Source organism: Podarcis cretensis, assembly GCF_951804945.1.
Source record: "Podarcis cretensis genome assembly, chromosome: 16".
NCBI classification, from domain to species: domain Eukaryota; kingdom Metazoa; phylum Chordata; class Lepidosauria; order Squamata; family Lacertidae; genus Podarcis; species Podarcis cretensis.
This window is the reverse complement of record NC_137186.1, coordinates 15613222-15632919: the sequence shown is the minus strand read 5'-3', so window position 1 is coordinate 15632919 and position 19698 is coordinate 15613222. Positions and strand designations below refer to the sequence as shown.

Here is a 19698-nt window from a genome sequence, read left to right as displayed (position 1 = left end):
GCAGAATATCCCACAAGTGCCTCTCCCCCCCCCCTCGCAATAATAAAAAAATACAATTTACATTATTAACTTAAATAACTTTCACAATTTGCTGCCGTTTTATGACGCCCCAAAGTAGCCAACCTCCCCAACGATAGGGCCGGCCCTATAGTAGCTTAGCACAGAGATGTGACAGGACAGTTAACTCCACCGCTGCTTTCCAAAGGAAAGCAGCTATGGGATGCAATCAAAGCCATGGCACAAAGGCAAAACAGGAATTGCAGCTCTGCGTAGAGGCTGGTTGGCAGGCCAGAACGGGGACTCATACAGAGGCAGCCTCATGTTTAACATTCATTTCTTACAGTACACAAAGAGGGAAATCCATGTCTTAGAGGCTGCATCTGGTTCACAGAATCAGGAAAATGTGCAGCCACCCAAACCTCTGGATTCAACAGCTACATGTCTGTGGGAGGGACAGAGGCTGGACTGCCTCCTGTCAGGAATGCTGTAGCAGCACTTTTTCTGCAAGGGCAGGGGGCTGAGCTAGAAGGCCTCTGAGGTCCCTTCCATGATTACCGTATTTTTCGCCCTATAGGACGCACCGTCCCATAAGGCGCACCTAGTTTTTTGGGGGGAAAATAAAGGGGAAAAAATTATTTTCCCCCCAGGCGTGGGGCTGGGGCGGGGGAGGCCCGAGCTTCCCCCGCCCCAGCCCCCAAACAGGCAGCTCTCTGCAAGCCGTGGGAGCCCAGCTCTGGCTCCCGCTGCTTGCGGAGAGGTCCGCGAAGCCTGGACGCGCTGAGATCAGCGCGCGCAGGCTTCTGCATGCAGGCAACTCTCCGCAAGCAGCGGGAGCACTCCCGCTGCTTGCGGAGAGGTCCGCGAAGCCTGCAGAGTGAGAGGGGTCGGTGCGCACCGACCCCTCTCACTCTCCAGGCTTCAGCGAAAGCCTGCATTCGCCCCATAGGACGCACACACATTTCCCCTTCATTTTTGGAGGGGAAAAAGTGCGTCCTATAGGACGAAAAATACGGTATATGACCATTGTGCAAAGAAGCCCTTTCCTGCACTATCTACTACTCTACTAAGGGTATGCTTTTTCATTTTTACAAAACCCATGAGATCACAGGGATGAGGAATCTGTGGCACCCCAAAAGTTGCTGGACTCCCTGACCTCTGAACTCGGTGACCTGGGGCTGATGGGAGTTGGGGTCCAACAACATCTCAAGGACCCCCCAGCTTTCCCAACCCTGTCTTAAGAGGGGTTTTCTTAAGGCACTCGTAGCATCACTCTGAAGAACAATGCAAAGTCCTAGGGCTGAGGCGTACACATTGGCATAGTGTGTGTGTGTGTGTGTGTGTGTGTGTGTGTGTGTGGTGTGTGTGTACCACTGGGGCGATTGCCCCAGGTGCAAAATTGTTAGGGGCACAAAATTTCAACACCCAGTGCTGCTTCAATACAGCTTTGCACTTCTGTTGCTGGGCTCAGTTAAAAACAGCTTCTCCATGCAAACCAGGAAGTGACCTCTCCGGACAACAACTCTTTTAAAAAATCTCTGCAGTTGCAATTTCCTGGGTGACGTGGACACCATTAGGTAGTTGAATGCCCATGCGTACTCCATCTATTTCCCTCCCACCCACCCAATCCGTCCACGTGGTCCCGGGCGCTAGCAACCCACGCTACACCACTGCCCACACAGCTAACCTCCCCCTTCCATTCTCTCCAAATAACTGGGTTTTGGAGGACAATTCCTTGGTGGAATTGAAGGCAGCAACTGGAAAAGTCTCGTTCCTGGGCCTGAAAACCACTTTGAGTTCACGCTCTGGGTTTTGCTTTCCGGCTCCTTCCTCGCAGAGGAAAAAAAAGGACATTTGACTTCATACTTCCAACATAGTGTCTTCTCCTTTTCCCTCTCGCTCTGTGCCGTGATTCAAAATAAAAATGCTGGCCCTGTCTCCCACTTGGGAGAGACACCAGCATAAGAAGTTTTGAGAATCCCTGAGCTAGGAAGAGGGTTGTGCTTGCCAGAGGGGGTGGGGGCACGGAGGGCAGAAGAGGGGTGCCAGAGGATCGCGGGACAGGGACAGGCACTTCCTCCCCACCCGCGTGAGAACACTCAGGCACACATTTCAGAGGCAAGGCCCCCCCTGCAGCAGAGTGGGTGCCGTGCTGGTGTGGACAGCAGCAGCTGTCTTGCGTGTGGCCTTGCGCAGCAGCGGGCTGTCAGGGTGGCATTCCTGGAGGTGGCGCAAGTGGCTTTCCTGGCTGTCGGCTGTGGAGCCGCACTCCTCGCAGACGTACAGCTTGGCGCGGCGCTCTTTGTAGGCGTAGCTCTGCTGCACCCCGTGGATCTTCTTCAGGTGAGACTCCAGCGAGCAGCGCTGGGTGAAAGCCTTGTCGCAAAGGTCACATTTGTAAGGGCGGACGCCTGCAAGGAGTGGGAAACAAAAGTCCTTTTTTTAGTGCACCGGTGGACACAAAACACAGAGGCATTTGGGCGGGAGAAACAGTGCAATCGGAAAGCTTGAATGTGTTGTTTGAAACAATGAGATTATCAGAAAAAGAGTTAAACACTTTTTTAAAAAAGAAAGTTAATTAAAATCAATGACAAGCTAAAAACCAGATGGAAACACATGACAGCTCATACATGCCCGGACAGGCTTGCATATACAAAAACAATTTTAGCAGGCGCTGAAAAGGGCACAGGGAAGGCGCCTGCCTGAGATCAATAGGCGGGGAGTTCCAAAGTACAGGTGCTGGCACACTGAAAGACCTGTTTCTTACAACAGCAGAATGTGCTCCATTTCAACTTTCCAAATGGTATTAAAGCACCTTCTTCTTGGGCTGGCACCCCCTCTCATTTGTCTTTGGGCAGGCAGATCAGTAACTGCTGCAAAAAGCAGAGCACTTTTACGTGTACTCAGAAGGGTGTGGTACTTTTGCAGCTGCTACTGAACTAGGGCAGATCCATAAATGAATCACTGCTGCATAGTAGAGAAGAGTAAGCAACTCCATGGGGGCAAGACCTACTGGAGCAGCTCTCTCCGGTAGGTCTTGCCCCTATGAGGCAGTTGCTGAGACTAAAGGTCCCCTCCTTCCTGCAGCTGCCTAAGTCTACACCTCTCCAGAGTTTTCCCCAAGCAATCTGAGACTACGCCAGCATGCCTGACTTTGCTCCTCCCATTTCACGCCTCTCCTGGTCCTGGGAGACCAGTGGGGAGAGGAGCTTGTCGCAGCAGGAGGTGGAGACACCTGTGTTTCTTCACTAGCCTGCCTCAACTCTGCTCTCAAGTAAGAGAGGACCACAGCTCACCTGTGTGCGTCCGGACATGGCGCTTGAGGTCAAAGGTGTCATTGAAGCCCTTGTTGCAGTAGGGGCAGAGGTGGCGCTTCACCTGACTGTGGCATTTCAAGTGGCGGTTCAGCATGCGCTGGTAGGAGAAGCCCTTCTTGCAGTAGGGGCAGGAGAACTGCTCCCCAGGGCCGTCGCCTTGCGTCACCTGCAGAGAAAATACGGTGGAAGAGGCTTTGTGAGACTCACTTGCCCACATGGATCCAGAGGAGGGCACGGGCAGCTGCCCTCAGATTGTGCAGATAAAATAGAATTCTATAGGATGGAGTATTAGTGTGTGAAAACAGTCAAGATCCAAGGATCCCCACGCATACTCCTCTAGATAGCGGAGATGTCAGGCACCTTCCTGGAGCCCAGGAATCTTCACTTGGTTGCAAATGGCCGGAAGCCAGGTGCAAAACGCGCCTGGCGCCTTGCTAATTTCTAACAGACCCTTCCCACTAGCAGCTACCTGAAATCCCTTCAAACGTAGGAGATCTCCCTCTCTTATCAAGCTCATACCTTGATCTTAGGGTGCAAGAACCCCGGCTCTTCATCCTGATGCACCCCACTTGGGACCTGGGCTGTGCAATGGGGCTGGGCGGCCGTGTAGGTGGAGCTCCGTATCGTCATGTCCAAAGGCATCGGGTACGACGGCGGCTCGGCCACCGAAGGCTCCAGATCCTTCCACAGGGCATAGCCGCCCAAGGAGACTGCAAGGTGGGAAAGAGTTTTGGATTTGATATTCCACTTTATCACTACCCGAAGGAGTCTCAAAGCGGCTAACATTCTCCTTTCCCTTCCTCCCCCACAACAAACACTCTGTGAGGTGAGTGGGGCTGAGAGACTTCAAAGAAGTGTGACTAGCCCAAGGTCACCCAGCAGCTGCATATGGAGGAGCGGGGAAGCGAACCCCGTTCCCCAGATTACTAGTCTATCGCTCTTAACCACTACACCGCACTGGCGAGTGGTCACTTCCACTGGTACAAGAACATAGAAACAGTCACAATGCATCCAGCCCAGCATTCACAGTGGATGCCCCAATAGGAAGCCTGCAGGCAGGACCTGGGTGCAACAACCCCTCTCTCTGCTTGCCCTTCCCAGCTGCTGGCCTTCAGAGGGACATCCCTGCCTCCGACAAAGGGATGTCTCACATTCAGCCGAAATCTCCTGTCCTGTAACTCAATCCCGTTAAGTTAGACCTGCCCTCTGGGACAGCAGCAGGGAGCAAGTCTTTGACTCCATGGAGGTGACAGGCCAGCAGTGGGGAACTTGTTGCACTCCAAATGTTGCTGAACCACAACTCGCCCCAGCAAGTAGGGCTAAGGAGTAGGGATGATGGAAGTTGTTGTGGTCCGAGAATCTCTGGAAGGGAAGACGTTCCTCACTGCTGCAATAGGCCTTCAAGGATCTGAGAAGTGCCATCTTGTCCCCCCTGGTCAAGGTTTCCCAAACTTGGGTCTCCATAGATTAAGGCAGAGGTTTCTAAACTGTGGTCACCAACCTGGTGCCCAGAAATCTCCAGCTAGTCGCAATTGGACCCACACCAGTAGCAAAATGCGCCTGGCTAATTTCTAACACAGCCCAAGGGGCATCAAGTCCAACCTCCTGCACTGCAGGGATCTCACCTAGAACATCCATGACATGTTGCTGGACCATTGGCCAGGCTGGCTGGGACAGGGCTGCAGGTTCCCCACTCTTTAGTTCCATTGGATTCAGTGGGGGTTATTTACAGGTAAGGGGGTACAGGATTACAATATGTGTTCACTTAATATTTAAACCAGAGATGGGGAACCTGTGGCCCATGCCACCGCAACGACAACTCCCATTATCCCCAATGAATATTCTAAAGTACGGTATTTTAAATGTGTTTGTGGGAAGGAGGGTTACTGTTTTGTTGCTTCTGTTTTGACTATTTATTTGTGGTTTTTTCTTGTGTTTTTATCTTGTGAACCGTCCTGAGATCTTTCGATGAAGGGTGGTATATATAAATCTAATAAAAATAAATAAAAATAATAAAAAATTGACATTGGCCATGCTGGCTAGGGCCAATGCGAGCTGGACTCCGAGAACATGCAAAAGGCTTCCTCAACCCTGCCCTAAAACTAAGGCCATGTAAACACTATATCTTTAAAACACATTTGAAGTACATCCTTTCCCTCAAAGAATTCTGGGTACTGTAGTTCCCCCTGCCACACACACAGAGTTACAATTCCCAGCCTCCCTTAACAAACTACAGTGGCCAGTGTTCTTTGAGGGGGAATGAATGTGCTCTGAATGTGCTTTAAAGGTGTACATAGCCTAACTTTTAATTAAGTGGCTAATGAAGGAGTGGAGTAAGTGGATGCAACACTGAAAACACACAGAGACAGGAAGCGTAGAATAACACGTAACACCCATCTCCCCCCACCCCAAGGCGCTAGTCCTCATTACAGGAACACAACTGAAAATGTCACGGGGTTCCCTTCTCCATCCCACCACCACAACTGACCCCCTTCCCTTCCACTATCATCCTCACCTCCCAGGGTCAGCTGTAACAGCAAGTAAACAACTCAGAACCGGTTAACCGGGATGTTATTGGAAAGTCCAACCCAGCCCAGGTTGTTAATTAAGCGTTTCCGGGCCGGCGCCACAATTCCATCTCCTGTCACCTGCCTGGGGGGGAAGCGGGGTGGGAGGGCACATGTCGCAATCGCCCTCCAACCAACTGGAAGCACATCTTCCCGGCCTTCCCGTTCTTCTCAGCTCCGTTGGAAAGAGAAAGAACACCTCAGCACTAGGCAGCGGCCAAGTGGGAGTCACAAAAGGCTCAGGACACAACAAGCCAGGCTCAAAAGGCAACGGAGAGACAAAGGATGCCCAAGCCCAAGCTCTCCTCACAGGGTCTGCAGAAAAGGGCTGATCAATGGCCAGCCAAAAGCTGGTCAGTAGCCAAAATGGGGCTGATCAACGATAATTATATTAAAAGGGGGGGGAAACTCAAGCAAAGTTTCAGATACACCTTGCAGACTGGAGAACCCATTTATACCAAACTTTTTTAAAAAAGAAAAGTCTCCGCACATTTTCTTTGAGCCACTTTCTTCGCACGGAAACAGTATTAAGTTTTGTTTTGATTTATCTGTCAAGGAGCCCGGAGTGAACTGGCAAGCTATTTGAAGCCTGTCAAATTTGTCAGGGTGTTCCTCCTCCCCCCTCCTTCTTTAATTAAAAAGAGTTTGATGAAACTGTTTTGTTCCAAAGCAGTTGCAATTTGAAAGGAGGGTCTGGAACTTAAATCTCCCTGAAAAGTCACCTCTCTTCCTTCCCACCCACCCCCTATATTAATTGCAGATATATTTGTCAGGGCTGACTGCAGTTACTCAGCACCTCTGCACATGCTCAGAGGCATTGTACCACCTGGCACGTTCCAGAGCTGAACCAAGGTTCCAACTGAGCCGCAATCAAAGCTGCTGTTTTTCAAAGTTCCACAAAAAGGAGAGAAGTGTGGTTATCAAATGGGGGGGGGGGGTGAAGCAAGGCAGAGAGTCAGTGTTGCACAGTGGCCAGAGGGTTAGACTGGGACCTGAGACCAGGGTTCAAATCCCTGCTCAGCTGTGAAACTCACTGGGCAACCTTGAGCCACTCACTGTCTCTCAACCTAACCTCCCCTCACAGGGTTGTTGTGAGGATAAAACAGAGAAGGGGTGACTGTGTATGTCATCCAGGGGTGCCAACTTGAAAACAATATTGGGGGGCACGGAAGCCCCACCCTGCATCAATCAGAAGATGCAGCACACACACACCATTTGAATGACAATGCCCATCAACTGGGGGGTGGCAGCCTCCTCAAATATTTTTCGGGGGGGGGGGCAAAGGGACCTCAGCTCAACGTCACATTGAGCTCTTTGGAGAAAAGGTGGGATATAAAAAGAATAGTAAAATAAAATAACCATCCTCTCCAGATCCTCCGCTTTCTTTCCTTTTTTTTTAAAAAAAGTAATTTCTTAGTGTCTCTGAGCAGGTACAGAGTGCTTCTTTCGCAGAACCCCCCAATATGCACAACTAGAACAATTAATTATAGCATCTCACTGCTGTGACTAGCAAAGTACCCAGTGTTATGAAAAGGGGACTGTGTGACTGGGACACGTTGGTCTCCCCTGTGGGAACACCAGCAGGAAGGGCCAAGGCACCCAATGCCAGCGGCGGAAGGTAGTTTTTAACCTCATCGTCACAGCGTCCTCCCTGACAGCTCATTAGTTTAGCACCCTTTCCCCAACTTGATGCCCCTCCAGGTGTTTTGGGCTCCTTACACTCATCACGCTCTCCTCCAGGCAGCATGCCTGATCTATTCAGTGGCCCACCAGATCTTGCCAGGACTACAACTCCCATCATTCCTGGCCACTGGCTATGCTGGCTGGGGCTGATGGGCATTGGAGTCCAGCCACATCTGGCAGGCCAGAAGGTTTCCAGCCAGGCACTGTAGGGGGGGAAATGGAACAGCGCCTTCTTGGTAGTGGCACCGACCCCGTGGAATGCCCTCCCAGCAGATGTCAGGGAGATAACTATATAACCTTAAGAAGACATCTGAAGGCAGCCCTGTATAGGAAAGCTTTTTAACGTGTAATGTTTTACAGACCCACCAAGTGCTCCTATTTTCCAGGGACATCCCTGATTTAGAGAACACGTCCCAGTTTCTTATTTGATCCCGGAATGTTCCACTTTTCCTCAGGATGCCCCTATTTTCATTGGAGAAATGTTGGAGGGTATGGAGTTATCTGACCACTGAGCCATCTGAAGGCAATCATATATAGGGAATTTTAAAAAATGTTTAATGTTTTATTATGTTTTTATACAGTGCTTTTTTCTGGGGGGAAGCAGGGGTACTCATACCCCTAAACCTTTTGTGAACCTAAGTCTGGCCTCATTGAGGGACAATATTTCAATATGAGTAGGAAAATGAGAGTACCCTTAAAAATGTTTTTTTAGAAAAAAGCACTGTTTTTATTTATGTTGGAAGCTGCCCAGAGTGGCTGGGCCAGCCCAGTAAGATGTGTGGGTTATAAATGGTAAAATTATTATTATGAAATGGGACGTCCCTATTTTCATCAGAGAAATGTTGGAGGGTATGGTTTGATTATGTTTTTATATATGTTGAAAGTCGCCCAGAGTGGTTGGGGTAACCCAGTCAGATGGGCAGGGTATAAATACTAAATTATTATTATTAGCTGTCATTGGGGAGGGGGCTAGATCAAATATCATCATCATTGGTGGCCCAGTAACTTTCCCCAGTCCTAGACCTTAATTTGCATAGCTCCGCCCCAAGTTCACTTTCTTGGTCACACTAGTATGTGACACAATTACAGGAGAGTGGGATGGAGCGTCAGAATGTGGGACTTAGAGAAAGCACGGTGTGGCTGTTTGTAGAGAAGCAGAGGCACAAACACAGGCCTCTGCCCCAGAGAGCTTGCAGTCAAGATCAGGAAGGAGAAAACTGAACAACCTGCGGCTGTGGTGAGATTCGAACTCTGCAACGGCTGATGGCGGTTGTTCCAACAACCTCTGAAGGAAGGCTACAGACCATCCTCAAGAGAGGGAGTGACCCCACCAAAGCTACCTCAAAAGAGGGGGAGAGGCAGCATGGCCTAGTGGTTAGAGATTGGGCTCCAGTGCCTATTTAGCCATGAAGCACACAATTTCCTCACAGGGAGAGGTGGATATTTCATTTTCATGGTGGAGGTTTCAAGGTGGTGTGCATGGCTGTCCCCCAGTTTATTCATACAACAACCCTGTGAGGTAGGTTAGGCTGAAAAAAGCAACTGGCCCAAGGTCACCTCAGCAAGTGTTGTGGCTGAGTGGGGATTCGAACCCTGGTCTCTCAGGTCCTAAGCCAACACTCTAATCACCCCCACATACTACATCATGTGCACTAGTTTGAGCTCCTTGAAGAGAAGGCAGGATATTCAGGATATAGCAAAGTAATTGTGTGTCTCAGCCTCAATTTCCCTCCTGTTATCTTTAACCCAGACTCCCCGCGGAAACACTTTGCTAGTGAACTAATACAGCTTACAGACAGATGAAAGGCAGGTTGTTTTCCTTTTGGTCCTCAGCAGAGGGCCAGCAGGAACCAGTGGAATTCTTTTCCCCATGTCAGCACATTGGAATCTATTGAGGAAACCAGGAGCAGGCTTCCAACGTGATTAATTAAAAGCTAATTACAGACTCTCAAGTCAGGCCCTGTGATGCTTGCCAAGACAGACAGGGAGGTTTACGAGCAGAGCGCCAGGCGTCCGCCTAATTCCTTTGGGCTCCCCCTCCATCACCAAGCCAGGTGCCACCATCCACCACCCCACTCTCTTCATGACCACCCTGCTGCTCTTTGTGGCCTCATAGCCCCGATAGCCAAATGGAACCTCCAAAGTCAAGGGCAGTCTACCACTGAATACCAGTCACTGGGGGCTGGCCACTGGAGGCTGGGCTGGATGGGTTTTGGCTTGATCCGGCAGCAGTCAGGCTCTTCTTATGTTCCGTTGGTAGAGCATGAGACTCTTAATCTCAAGGTTGTGGGTTCGAGCCCCAAATTGGACAAAAGATTGAAGGGGGTTGGACAAGATGACGCTCGCCATCCCTGCCAATGCTATGATTCTGTCTCTTACACACCTCAAGATTCTCCCACTACCCCATACAGTGTACAGTGGTACCTCGGGTTACAGACGCTTCAGGTTACAGACTCCGCTAGCCTAGAAATAGTACCTCGGGTTAAGAACTTTGCTTCAGGATGAGAACAGAAATCGTGCTCCAGCGGCGCAGCGGCAGCAGGAGGCCCCATTAGCAAAAGTGGTGCTTCAGGTTAAGAACAGTTTCAGGTTAAGAACGGACCTCCGGAACGAATTAAGTACTTAACCCGAGGTACCACTGTATATGCACCTGCCAATAGAGGATTATGCAGCATGCATCTCATCAAAGCAAAGTGTGAGTTGCAAAACCTACGCCACAAGTAGTGCCATTAGGGAGAGAAACCCAGGTCCCCACTCAGTAGAATGACCAGGAATGCCCCCCCCCAAAAAAAACCCACACAGAAGGGCTGGCTTGCCACATTCCAAAGACAGTCAAGGAACACACATTACTGTCTTAAGATGGGGCACCCTACCCATGTAACCAGACTGTAAAATTACTTAACCACACCACCGTATTGCTGTAATAAATGTGCTTGTTTTTGAAGATGTCACAAGACTGCTGTTACCACAGACTAAAGCTGTGCACACATCATATGCTTAAAGCACACGTACTACAAAGACTCCTGGGAACTGTAGTTTACCCCCCACAAAACTACAGTTCCCAGCAGCCTTAAAAAGCTAGCGTTCCCAGGATATTTGGGGGGCGCGATGTGCTTTAAATATATGGTGTGTACAGAGCCTGGCAGAGCTACCCTTACGGAAATGATCTCATACAGTAATATGGTTGCATCAAGTTCAGGGTTCTTCTATTAACTTACAAACTTGGGTCCAGGATAACCTCCGGACCACCTGATCCCTTAGCCTCCTGCCCAATCAATGAGATCTTCCTGTGGCATCTCTGTTTGTGGTCTCAGATGAGAAGCTCATTGTATCCACCAGGAACAGAGCATTCAGTTCTGTGGACCCAGTTCCGCAGAACTCCCTCCCTCCCAAGATGTGCTTGACTAAGACCTTTCCGCTTCAAAAACAATTTCAAGCAAGTTGTACTACGCCTGTTTATGATTCCCCCCGCCCCTACAATCTTGTCTGAAGTTTTCGTTTTCAACACAGCATTACCTGATCAATTGTTTTATTGGTGGTGACACTCTGTGATGAAAAGTGGCCTATAATTATTGGAAGTAAAATGAAGTGACAAACATGTAGCAGCGTTCTTTAACCTTGGGTGCAACCTGGATGTTGCCGGACTACAACTCCCACCATCCTTAACCGTTGGCTAAGCTGGCTGTAGTTTATGGGAGTTGTAGTCCAATAGAAACTGGGGGACCAAGACCGAAAAACACTGGTCTAGGGCGCAAGTGCAGAGTAATTAGAGGGGAAAGTCAAGATGCAGTTTCTTCCTCTCTGTTGCTTGCTCCCTGAAGGGAAGTGACACCCAGTAGTTACTGCACTATCGTTCTGGACCCTGTATTAAGGAAAGGAGTAGGGCCTAGCAGTTAGGGCAAGAGGCTGTAATCCAGAACTCACTTGCAGGGTTTTATTCTGTCGCAGAAGAGAAGCGGACACGGAGCAATGGTTCCAAACTACAAGAAAAAAGATTCCGCCTAAACATTAGGAAGAACTTCCTGACAGTAAGAGCTGTTTGACAGTGGAATTTGCTGCCAAGGAGTGTGGTGGAGTCTCCTTCTTTGGAGGTCTTTAAGCAGAGGCTTGACAACCATATGTCAGGAGTGCTCTGATGGTGTTTCCTGCTTGGCAGGGGGTTGGACTCGATGGCCCTTGTGGTCTCTTCCAACTCTATGATTCTATGATTCAATGGCTGTATTCAAATAAGTCCTATTCGGAATAGGCCCATAGAAACCAATGGCCATGACTACAGTACCTTAAAGTCCGTTGGTTTCAGTGGGTTTACTCCAAGCAGGACTCAGTTCAGGGCCGGATTTAGGTTTGATGAGGCCCTAAGCTACTGAAGGTAATGGGGCCCTTTATATGTCCAGCTGTCCTTTGTCAACAACAAACTGTCGTTGTTTTTGTATTGAATATATGCTATACAGTATGGTAATTTATGGACCTAACAGGTATCTAAAGCCATTTGCACATAACAAAATATGTATTTTATCAAAGTAATTGTTGAACTGAAATACAATTAAGAAGAAGTATATTAATAGTGAAATAATTATGAAGCTCTAACATAAAATGATTGGGGGCCCATTACTTACACAACACAAAACACTGTTGCTGTATGTAGGTTTTATTTTATTGTCTTTTTTATCTTATATTTTGGAAATGTTTTTTTTTCTTTTTGGAAAGGGTTTTTTTCTTTAATTTTTTTGGGGCCCCCCAAGTGAGTGGGTCCCTAATCTATAGCTTGTTTAGCTTATCCGTAAATCCGGCACTTCACTCAGTTGGATACAGACCTAGGCTGCCAAATTAGTCGTCTATGGTTTTATTATTATTATTATTATTATTATTATTATTATTATTATTATTGAAAATATTGCAGAAACTCAAATGTTTATGCCTTTTTAAAAATTCAGATCGTTTAACCCCAAATCAGCAGAAACTCCTCCGAACGGTGCTGGCAGAAACACTGACACCTCAATCCGTAGCACGAAGCGAGCCTTTAACTAACTTCTAAATTTGCTTGTTTGCATTTGTTTAATTAGCGTGGGAGCAGCAAGAGCGGCGTCAGGAGCGCCCAATCCCATCCTAGAAAAGGCGCCGCCGCCGCCGCCCTTTGCGCCTCGATCTTCCCCGCCAACCAACCAGCCCCTTCGCCGGCGTGTTTAAACGCCGCACGCTCTGATCGAGCGGAGCCTTGTCGCGCATAACTGCCCTTTCCCAGCATTCTCAGGCGAGCGGCAGGTCTGGATGGCCCGGCGCGCCGCGCAGGTGCGATCCGCTCCGACAAAAGGTCTGTGTGGGAGTTGCCATAAGTAAGGCAGCGATTCCCTTGTTTTGCCTGGAGGTGATTCATGGGGAACGGAGTTATGATCTCCTCCTGCTCCTCCTCCCCCTCACCCACCGCGCTCCCCCTTCCTCCCAGTTTCCCCTCAGACACCCCCCTCCTTCCTCCAGGAAACGAAGTGGGTGGGGATCGGAGCCTCTCCGGAATGTGCCGGAGCCCCGAAGGAGCCCGCAAGTTTGCCCTCCAACGATGGTGGCCGTTATGCGCCACCTGGTTCCTTCCTCTCCTTTCCTCCCCCACCCCGGAGGCATTTTCATCTCTAAACCAATTTTCTTTTTAAAAAAATCAAATAATAAATAAAATTTAAAACTCGCTCGAAAGCAAAGTTTTTTTAATTCTAAAGCCGCCGCGGCCGTTGTTTCGCCGCACTCCAGATCCCTCTCCTCCAAGACTCACCTGGGACGTAAATCTCGCCTCTTTCTTCATCGGGAAGTTCGCTCCAATTCCTCTTGCCGGTAGAAACGCAAGTTTTCTTCACGAGGAAAGCTCTGGGCATCTTTAAATTGTTTTGGTGAGCGCTTAAAAAATTAAATAAATAAACCCCCGCTACTCCCAAAAAAATGGCCTCTTTTCCTTACTCCTGGCCCACTTCCTCTTCCCCCGCTACTTCAAGACAAAACAAAGCAAAAAAAAAAAAAAAAAAGCCCTATTAGTTTTCGTTATTAACGGGCGCCCATGGAACGTTGAGACAAAAAAGTTTCCCGACGTTCTGCGGATGGAACGTTCAGAAAGACAAAAAAAAAATGTTTCCCGGCGTTCTACGGATGGAACGCCCGCGCGCCGAACGTTCCAAAGCCGCTGGGTTTCGCCCGTCCCCGCGAGCCGGTTCGTCTTTGGCGCGCCGGGCTGAACTCGGAGGGTCAAGGTACAGCGAGCAAGGTGGGAGGGAGCCGGCGAGGCGGGCAGGTTAAGTCCCTCGCACTTCTCCGTCTCTTTCCACCTCCACCTCGTCTGGGCAGCGGCTAGTTGCGCGCTCGCGGTGGAATTCGCTGTTGTTGTGGGGGGGGGGGAGAGAGATGCTTTTTCCTCCACCCCAGCGAGACGCGAGTTCGGCTGTTTGCGCCGGGAGAATGAGAGACTCCAGCAAAACTCGTCCCTCTCCTTGCCTCTAATTAGATCAGATGTTTGGGAGTGTGGTGGGGATGGCGCATGCGTTTGGAAATAACGGTGTCCTTACCTTTTGTTACCTGGCTGCCAAACCGGTTTGAGAGGGGGAAGGAGGGGGCGGGTGCTTAAAGCACCCACGATTTTCCAGGATGGCGCCTGGGTTTGGCTGTTGTTCCCCCACGCACACATTTCATTTTCTTTTTTTGGAGGGTGGAGCAATTCGGTTATTTATGCTCCCCCTCGGACTTTTCTTCCTAAATTGGGGGGAGCAATTGCCCCTCCCATGAACCTATATCCTATAATCCAGATATTTTGTATTGTACATTAGTATAAATGTTCTTGTTTTAATTGTTTTTATCTGTTGCACTAAGTCACTTTCAGGCTTTTTTTGGTAGCTAACTAACTAAACAAGCAAACAAACAAACAAACAAACAAACCCAGATTCTCAGTTTTCCCTAAAAAGAAAAAAGGAGTAAGGCCACCATACATTTAAAGCACATAGCTCTCTGCAGAGAATCCTGAAAGCTGTAGTTTCTTAAGGGCGCTGGGAACTGTAGCTCTGTGAGAGGGTATACTACAGTTCCCATGGTTCTTTGGGGGAAGCCATGTGCCTGCTTTTTGGGGGGGTGGCATTTGTGGAATCTGAGATGTAAGATAAAGTGTGCAAGCACTAGTCCCCTAATTTGCTGGAAAACCAGGCTACACCACCACCAGGAAAAAATCTCTGTTCATTTAGGAATAAACGAAAACAAAAGGTGAGGTTTGCTTGTGCAGAGGGGGGAAATCATGCATATGACCAGGCTGTGCTGTCTTATCAATATTCTCCCCTCCAGCCCCACCCAAAGAAAAGAGGAACCAACCAAGGGATTTGGATAAGGGGCCTTGATGGAGAAAAAGGCTGCATTCTCCCCAGCCCCCTTCCCTCCCTACCTGGAATGGGAAACTTCAGTAAACACGGAGAACAAAGCTCAGTCAAACAATTGAAGGGGGTGGGTGGGAGGGAGGGAGAGAGTTCAGATGCACTGATCCCAAGCAAAGGCCAGGGGAGGGGTGGAATTTGGGATCCTTAGGGTCTGTTTCAAGGGGGAATCAAATGAGATTTTTGAAATAATCAAGGACTGAGTCAGTGCTTTCCCCCATGCCCTCTCCCATGGATTAAGTGGCACTGTAAGTGTCTGGATCACCCCCTCCCCATCCTCTTTGTGCCCCCACCTCCTTGGCTGGGCACCAAATAGTTAGGCCAGTGGTTTTCAACCAGTGTGCCAGGGCCCCCTGGGGTTCCTTTCAGGGGTGCCTTGGGCAACACTGGCCTCTGCCCCTCTTTCCTCCCCTCCCTCCTCTGATGCCCTCTCACATCTCTGCCTCCCAAAGGCTTGTACAGCTGTTTGTTGCGAGTTCCCCAGGTGAATGGTGCCTCTGGGGCTGGGCAGGGGGTGGGGAGCCCTGGACTCAAAAAGGTTTGAAAACCTCTGAGTTAGGCAATCTAGTGCCCTCCAGGCATTCAGGACCAAAACCAATCAACCCAGCCCAGCTGTGGGAGACGTAATTCAGAGAATCCGGAGGGTGTGAGACTGGAGAAGGCTGAAACAATAGCATCAGTGGCAAACACAGGGCCTGAAAAATCACTGAAGTCCAGTACATTTGATGAGTTTCTTGTTCTTGGGGGGTTTTTGTTTTGGCTACTGCTTCCTCTGAGACTAAACTTTCCCAAGTCCAGTTCGGCAATCTCAAAAAGGAAATCTTCCGTCACAGTCCTGTTTGTGCCACGTTAGGAAGTAACAGTGCGAGCCTAACACCGTGTCTACTTGGGTGTCAGTCCTATTTAGTCACAGTGACACCATACATGCAAAGCGTTCCTATACCTTGTTAACAGTCACGACCTCCCCCCAAAGAATCCTGGGAACTCTTAACAGTGCTAATAGTTGACCCCCCTACAGTTCCCAGAATATATATATTTTGTGGGGGATCTGTGGCTATTAAAGTGGTATAAGATTGCCCTAAATATGCAGGGTGGAGGTGACCAAAATGCCTAGGAATCTTCCATCTAAGCATGCATTGAATTAGGATGCAAGGCTTTCCAAAATGGGTGCATTGCCCCAGGGTGTTGGGGTTTTTGTGTTTTTTCACAGCAAACTGATTACATTGTATGCAATTCTAGGAGGTAACTCTGTATTCCTTGAGACTGGCGTACCTTGGCCATCCTCATTTTGAATAACGTTTCCCCACCTTTTGTTGTTGCTGTTGTTAATTGTTGGACCCCAAATATGCTGCAGCCTTTTTTGTTGTTTAGTTGTTTAGTCGTGTCTGACTCTTTGTGACCCCATGGACCAGAGCACACCAGGCACTCCTGTCTTCCACTGCCTCCCGCAGTTTGGTCAGGCTCATGTTGGTAGCTTCGAGAACGCAGTCCAACCATCTCTTCCTCTGCCATCCCCTTCTCCTTATGCCCTCAATCTTTCCCAACATCAGGGTCTTTTCCAAGGAGTCTTCTCTTCTCATGAGGTGGCCGAAGTATTGGAGCCTCAGCTTCACGATCTGTCCTTCCAGTGAGCACTCAGGGCTAATTTCCTTAAGAATGGATGTGTTTGATCTTCTTGCAGTCCATGGGACTCTCAAGAGTCTCCTCCAGCACCATAATTCAAAAGCATCAATTCTTCAGCAATCAGCCTTCTTTATGGTTCAGCTCTCACTTCCATACATCACTACTGGGAAAACTGCAGCCTTACTGGGAAGTAATAAAAGTCCTATGGCATTGAAACAAGGCTTCTCTTTACACTTGGAATACTGTGCCATGGACAGTTCTGGGTGCCTCACCTCCCAAAGGCCCTGGAAAAGCTTTGGAAAAGGGCAACATCAAGGAGGTGGTGGAGAGCAACTCCCCCTGCGAGGAAAAGTTATGACGTTTTGGGTGGGCGAAGCAAGTGGGGTGCAGAATGTAGCAGGGTTTGGGGGAAAGTGGCGAGAGTGTCGTTTTGCCGCCTTACGGAAATCTAAAACTCGGGGCATCCAATGGAGTGGACTGTTGGGAGATTTGGGACAGAGAAAAATGACTTTTTCACACGGGGGACAGGTGAATTGCAGACAGATCCACCCCACACATTCATTCAAAGCACATGACTTCTTCCAAAGAATCCTGGGAACTCATTAAGGGTGCTGGGAAATGGAGTACGGTGGGTGGGAACTACAGTTCCCACAATTCTTTTGGGGGGAGTCATGTGCATGGATGTGCTTTAAATGTGTGGTGTGGGTCTACTGGTGGCATTTGCTCACACAGTGATGGCCACTGACTTGGGTGGCATTAAAAGAAGATTGGACAAACTGTTGGGCGATAAAACTGTCGGTGGCTACCAGCCACAGCGGCTAAGTTTGCCCTCCACTGTTGGAGGCTGTTTGCCTCTGTATCCCAAGCCTGAAGATCAGGGGTCAGCAAACTTTTTCAGCAGGGGGCCGGTCCACTGTCCCTCTGACCTTGTGGGGGGCCAGACTATATTGGGGGGGGGATGAACGAATTCCTATGCCCCACAAATAACCCAGAGATGGATTCTAAATAAAAGGGCACATTCTACTCATGAAAAAACACGCTGCTTTCCAGGCTGTCCGCAGGCCGGATTTAGAAGGCGATTGGGCCGGATCCAGCCCCCGGGCCTTAGTTTGCCTACCCGTGCTGAAGATTGTAATCTTTCCTCATAGGGGAGTTGCTTGATAGCAGTTGAGGCAGCCCTAAGTGGGTACTTCCTGCAGTTGCAACACCTTGACCGATCCCCCACGCAGTCTCCCCTTGATCCTGCTGCATGCAGGCACCTACAGATGTGGTTCTGTGTTGATCTCCCAGCCCTTTACTGTCAGCCTCAGAGGTGGGGTTTGCTTGCCAGGTAAGGCTAGGTTGGGAGTCCTTTGGGCAGTGCCAGCTGTCTGTCACCTTTGGAGCCAAAATTTAATTTCTCAAGGATTCAACACTTTAGAAAGTATTTCTCTGTGTCCCAGAACTGGTGGTTAGCTCAGCTGGTTAGCGCATGATCCTCATAACACCAAGGTCACAGATTCGATTCCCCACAAGGGGCAGCTGCCTGTTCTTGCATTGCAGGGGTTGGACTAGATGATCCTCAGGGTCCCTTCCAAGTCTATGATTCTATGAATCTTAGTGATGGTGACAGAAAAGCACTCTGCCCATGATCTGGGGCATGTTATTCTTTATTAGTATTCTGCATGCTTCAGCACATAAGCCCAGAAGACAGGGTTCGGGAGGTTGTGCTAGTGATTAAAACCCAGCTCTGAGCTGGGAAGTCCTGAGTTCAAATCTTGCCACAGCCGCAACTTTCATGAGATGACCTTATTTATAGATTGCATCTATGTCCTCCACCTTTCCTCCAAGGCAGCTTTATTTATATTTTTCAAGAAATTTATACACTGCCAGATTGTAAGGGAAGGGGGGGGGGACCTCAAAGCTTTTTGCAAAAAGATAAAACAATAAAATCAAGGGAAACTGACAGCCTTAGCTTTATAAGACATGTGAAAGTTAAAATGCTAAAACAGATTAAAATGCAGATGCAACCTGAGGAGAATTGCTTGTCCAGTCTCTTCCACCAGCCCTGGTGGATGGTGGGTGGAATTAAAACATCCCTTGAGATAGCTCCATGCTCTTGTTCCAGTGCCTAATGCAGCTGTTTTTGGACTACAGTTCCCATCATCCCAGACCATTTAGTCCTGCTGGCTAGGGATGATTTGAGTTGTAGTCCAAAAAAACAGCTGGAGACCTAAGTTTGGGAAACACTGCTTTAGATGGTCATACTTCAAATGATGTCTCCCCACCCCGCTGCAACTTTTAGACATTTGTGTGCATTTATTCATAGAATCACAAAATTGCAGAGCTGGAAGGGAGCCCAAGGGTCATCTAGACCAACCCCCTGCAACACACTTCAATGTGTGGGAGGCTGTCCTTCTCCAGGTTACCGCCCCCCATGCCTACCCCAAAGTCCTCTCTGCGACAGCACCTCTGCTTACTAAGTGCATTATTCCCTCCTTAGGACAGCAACATGCAAGGGGTGGGGAGCGCAGTGGCTGCTTAGCCCTGTCTTTCAGGTAGGGGTGGTTTTTTGGTGCGATTTTGGATGGTGTTCATCTCACACGTGAGCTTCCCAGAAGCTTCTGGCAGAGCCCTACCAGGGACGATAAACACTGGACTACACGTCCGTTTTGGTCTCGTCCAGCCACTCTTGATGTTCCTTCCAGCTGTTGCGATTTCGCAAGAGAAGGTGACTGGCTGTTCCTGCAGCCTGATCTGAGCGCTGCTGCTTGTGTTGCTGTTTGCTGAAGTCTTTTGTTATCCATCCCTCGGAAAGAGAGAGAGGAGGCCACTGATTTTTCTGGAAGGGTGGGGGGGACCCAGGGTCAAAACTAGGTTTTATTCCACCCGGGTCAAAGGCCCAGTTTGACACACACACACAGAGACACCCAGTGCACACTTTCCTACACACACACACAGGCTGGGAGCCTCAATAGGTAAAAAGCCCATGGCAAAAAACTCAGCTAGCCCCTTTCCTTCCCCCCCCCCCAGCTGATGCACTGGGCAAGCTGTGTGTGTGCTTTTTCTTCTCTCTCCCTCTCCCCCCCCTTCACTCCCAGCCTCCCCACCCATGGGTGTAGCCAGGATTTTAGTGGTGGG

At 49.2% G+C, this 19698-nt stretch overlaps 2 protein-coding genes across 2 annotated transcripts in view; both read right to left on the bottom strand.

Moving 5' to 3' along the window:
• LOC307205359 (serum amyloid P-component-like) overlaps positions 1 to 19698 on the bottom strand; it is a 95545-nt gene that overhangs the window by 33758 nt on the left and 42089 nt on the right. The window lies entirely within an intron of this gene.
• OVOL1 (ovo like transcriptional repressor 1) lies at positions 1626 to 13978 on the bottom strand. Its single transcript, XM_079956232.1, has 4 exons — positions 13326 to 13978; positions 3834 to 4024; positions 3294 to 3480; positions 1626 to 2408 (listed from the first exon to the last, which is right to left on the bottom strand). Exons 1-4 carry the CDS (start codon positions 13423 to 13425, stop codon positions 2110 to 2112), a joined length of 777 nt encoding a protein of 258 aa, XP_079812358.1. The 5' UTR covers positions 13426 to 13978; the 3' UTR covers positions 1626 to 2109.

Coding starts and splice junctions, on each gene's coding strand:
- OVOL1 (XM_079956232.1), bottom strand. CDS start 13,425: ATGCCCAGAGCTTTCCTCGTGAAGAAAACTTGCGTTTCTACCGGCAAG. Junction 4,025..13,325: donor AGGCGAGATTTACGTCCCAG/GTGAGTCTTGGA, acceptor CCCACCTTGCAG/TCTCCTTGGGCGGCTATGCC. Junction 3,481..3,833: donor TCTTGCACCCTAAGATCAAG/GTATGAGCTTGA, acceptor TTTTCTCTGCAG/GTGACGCAAGGCGACGGCCC.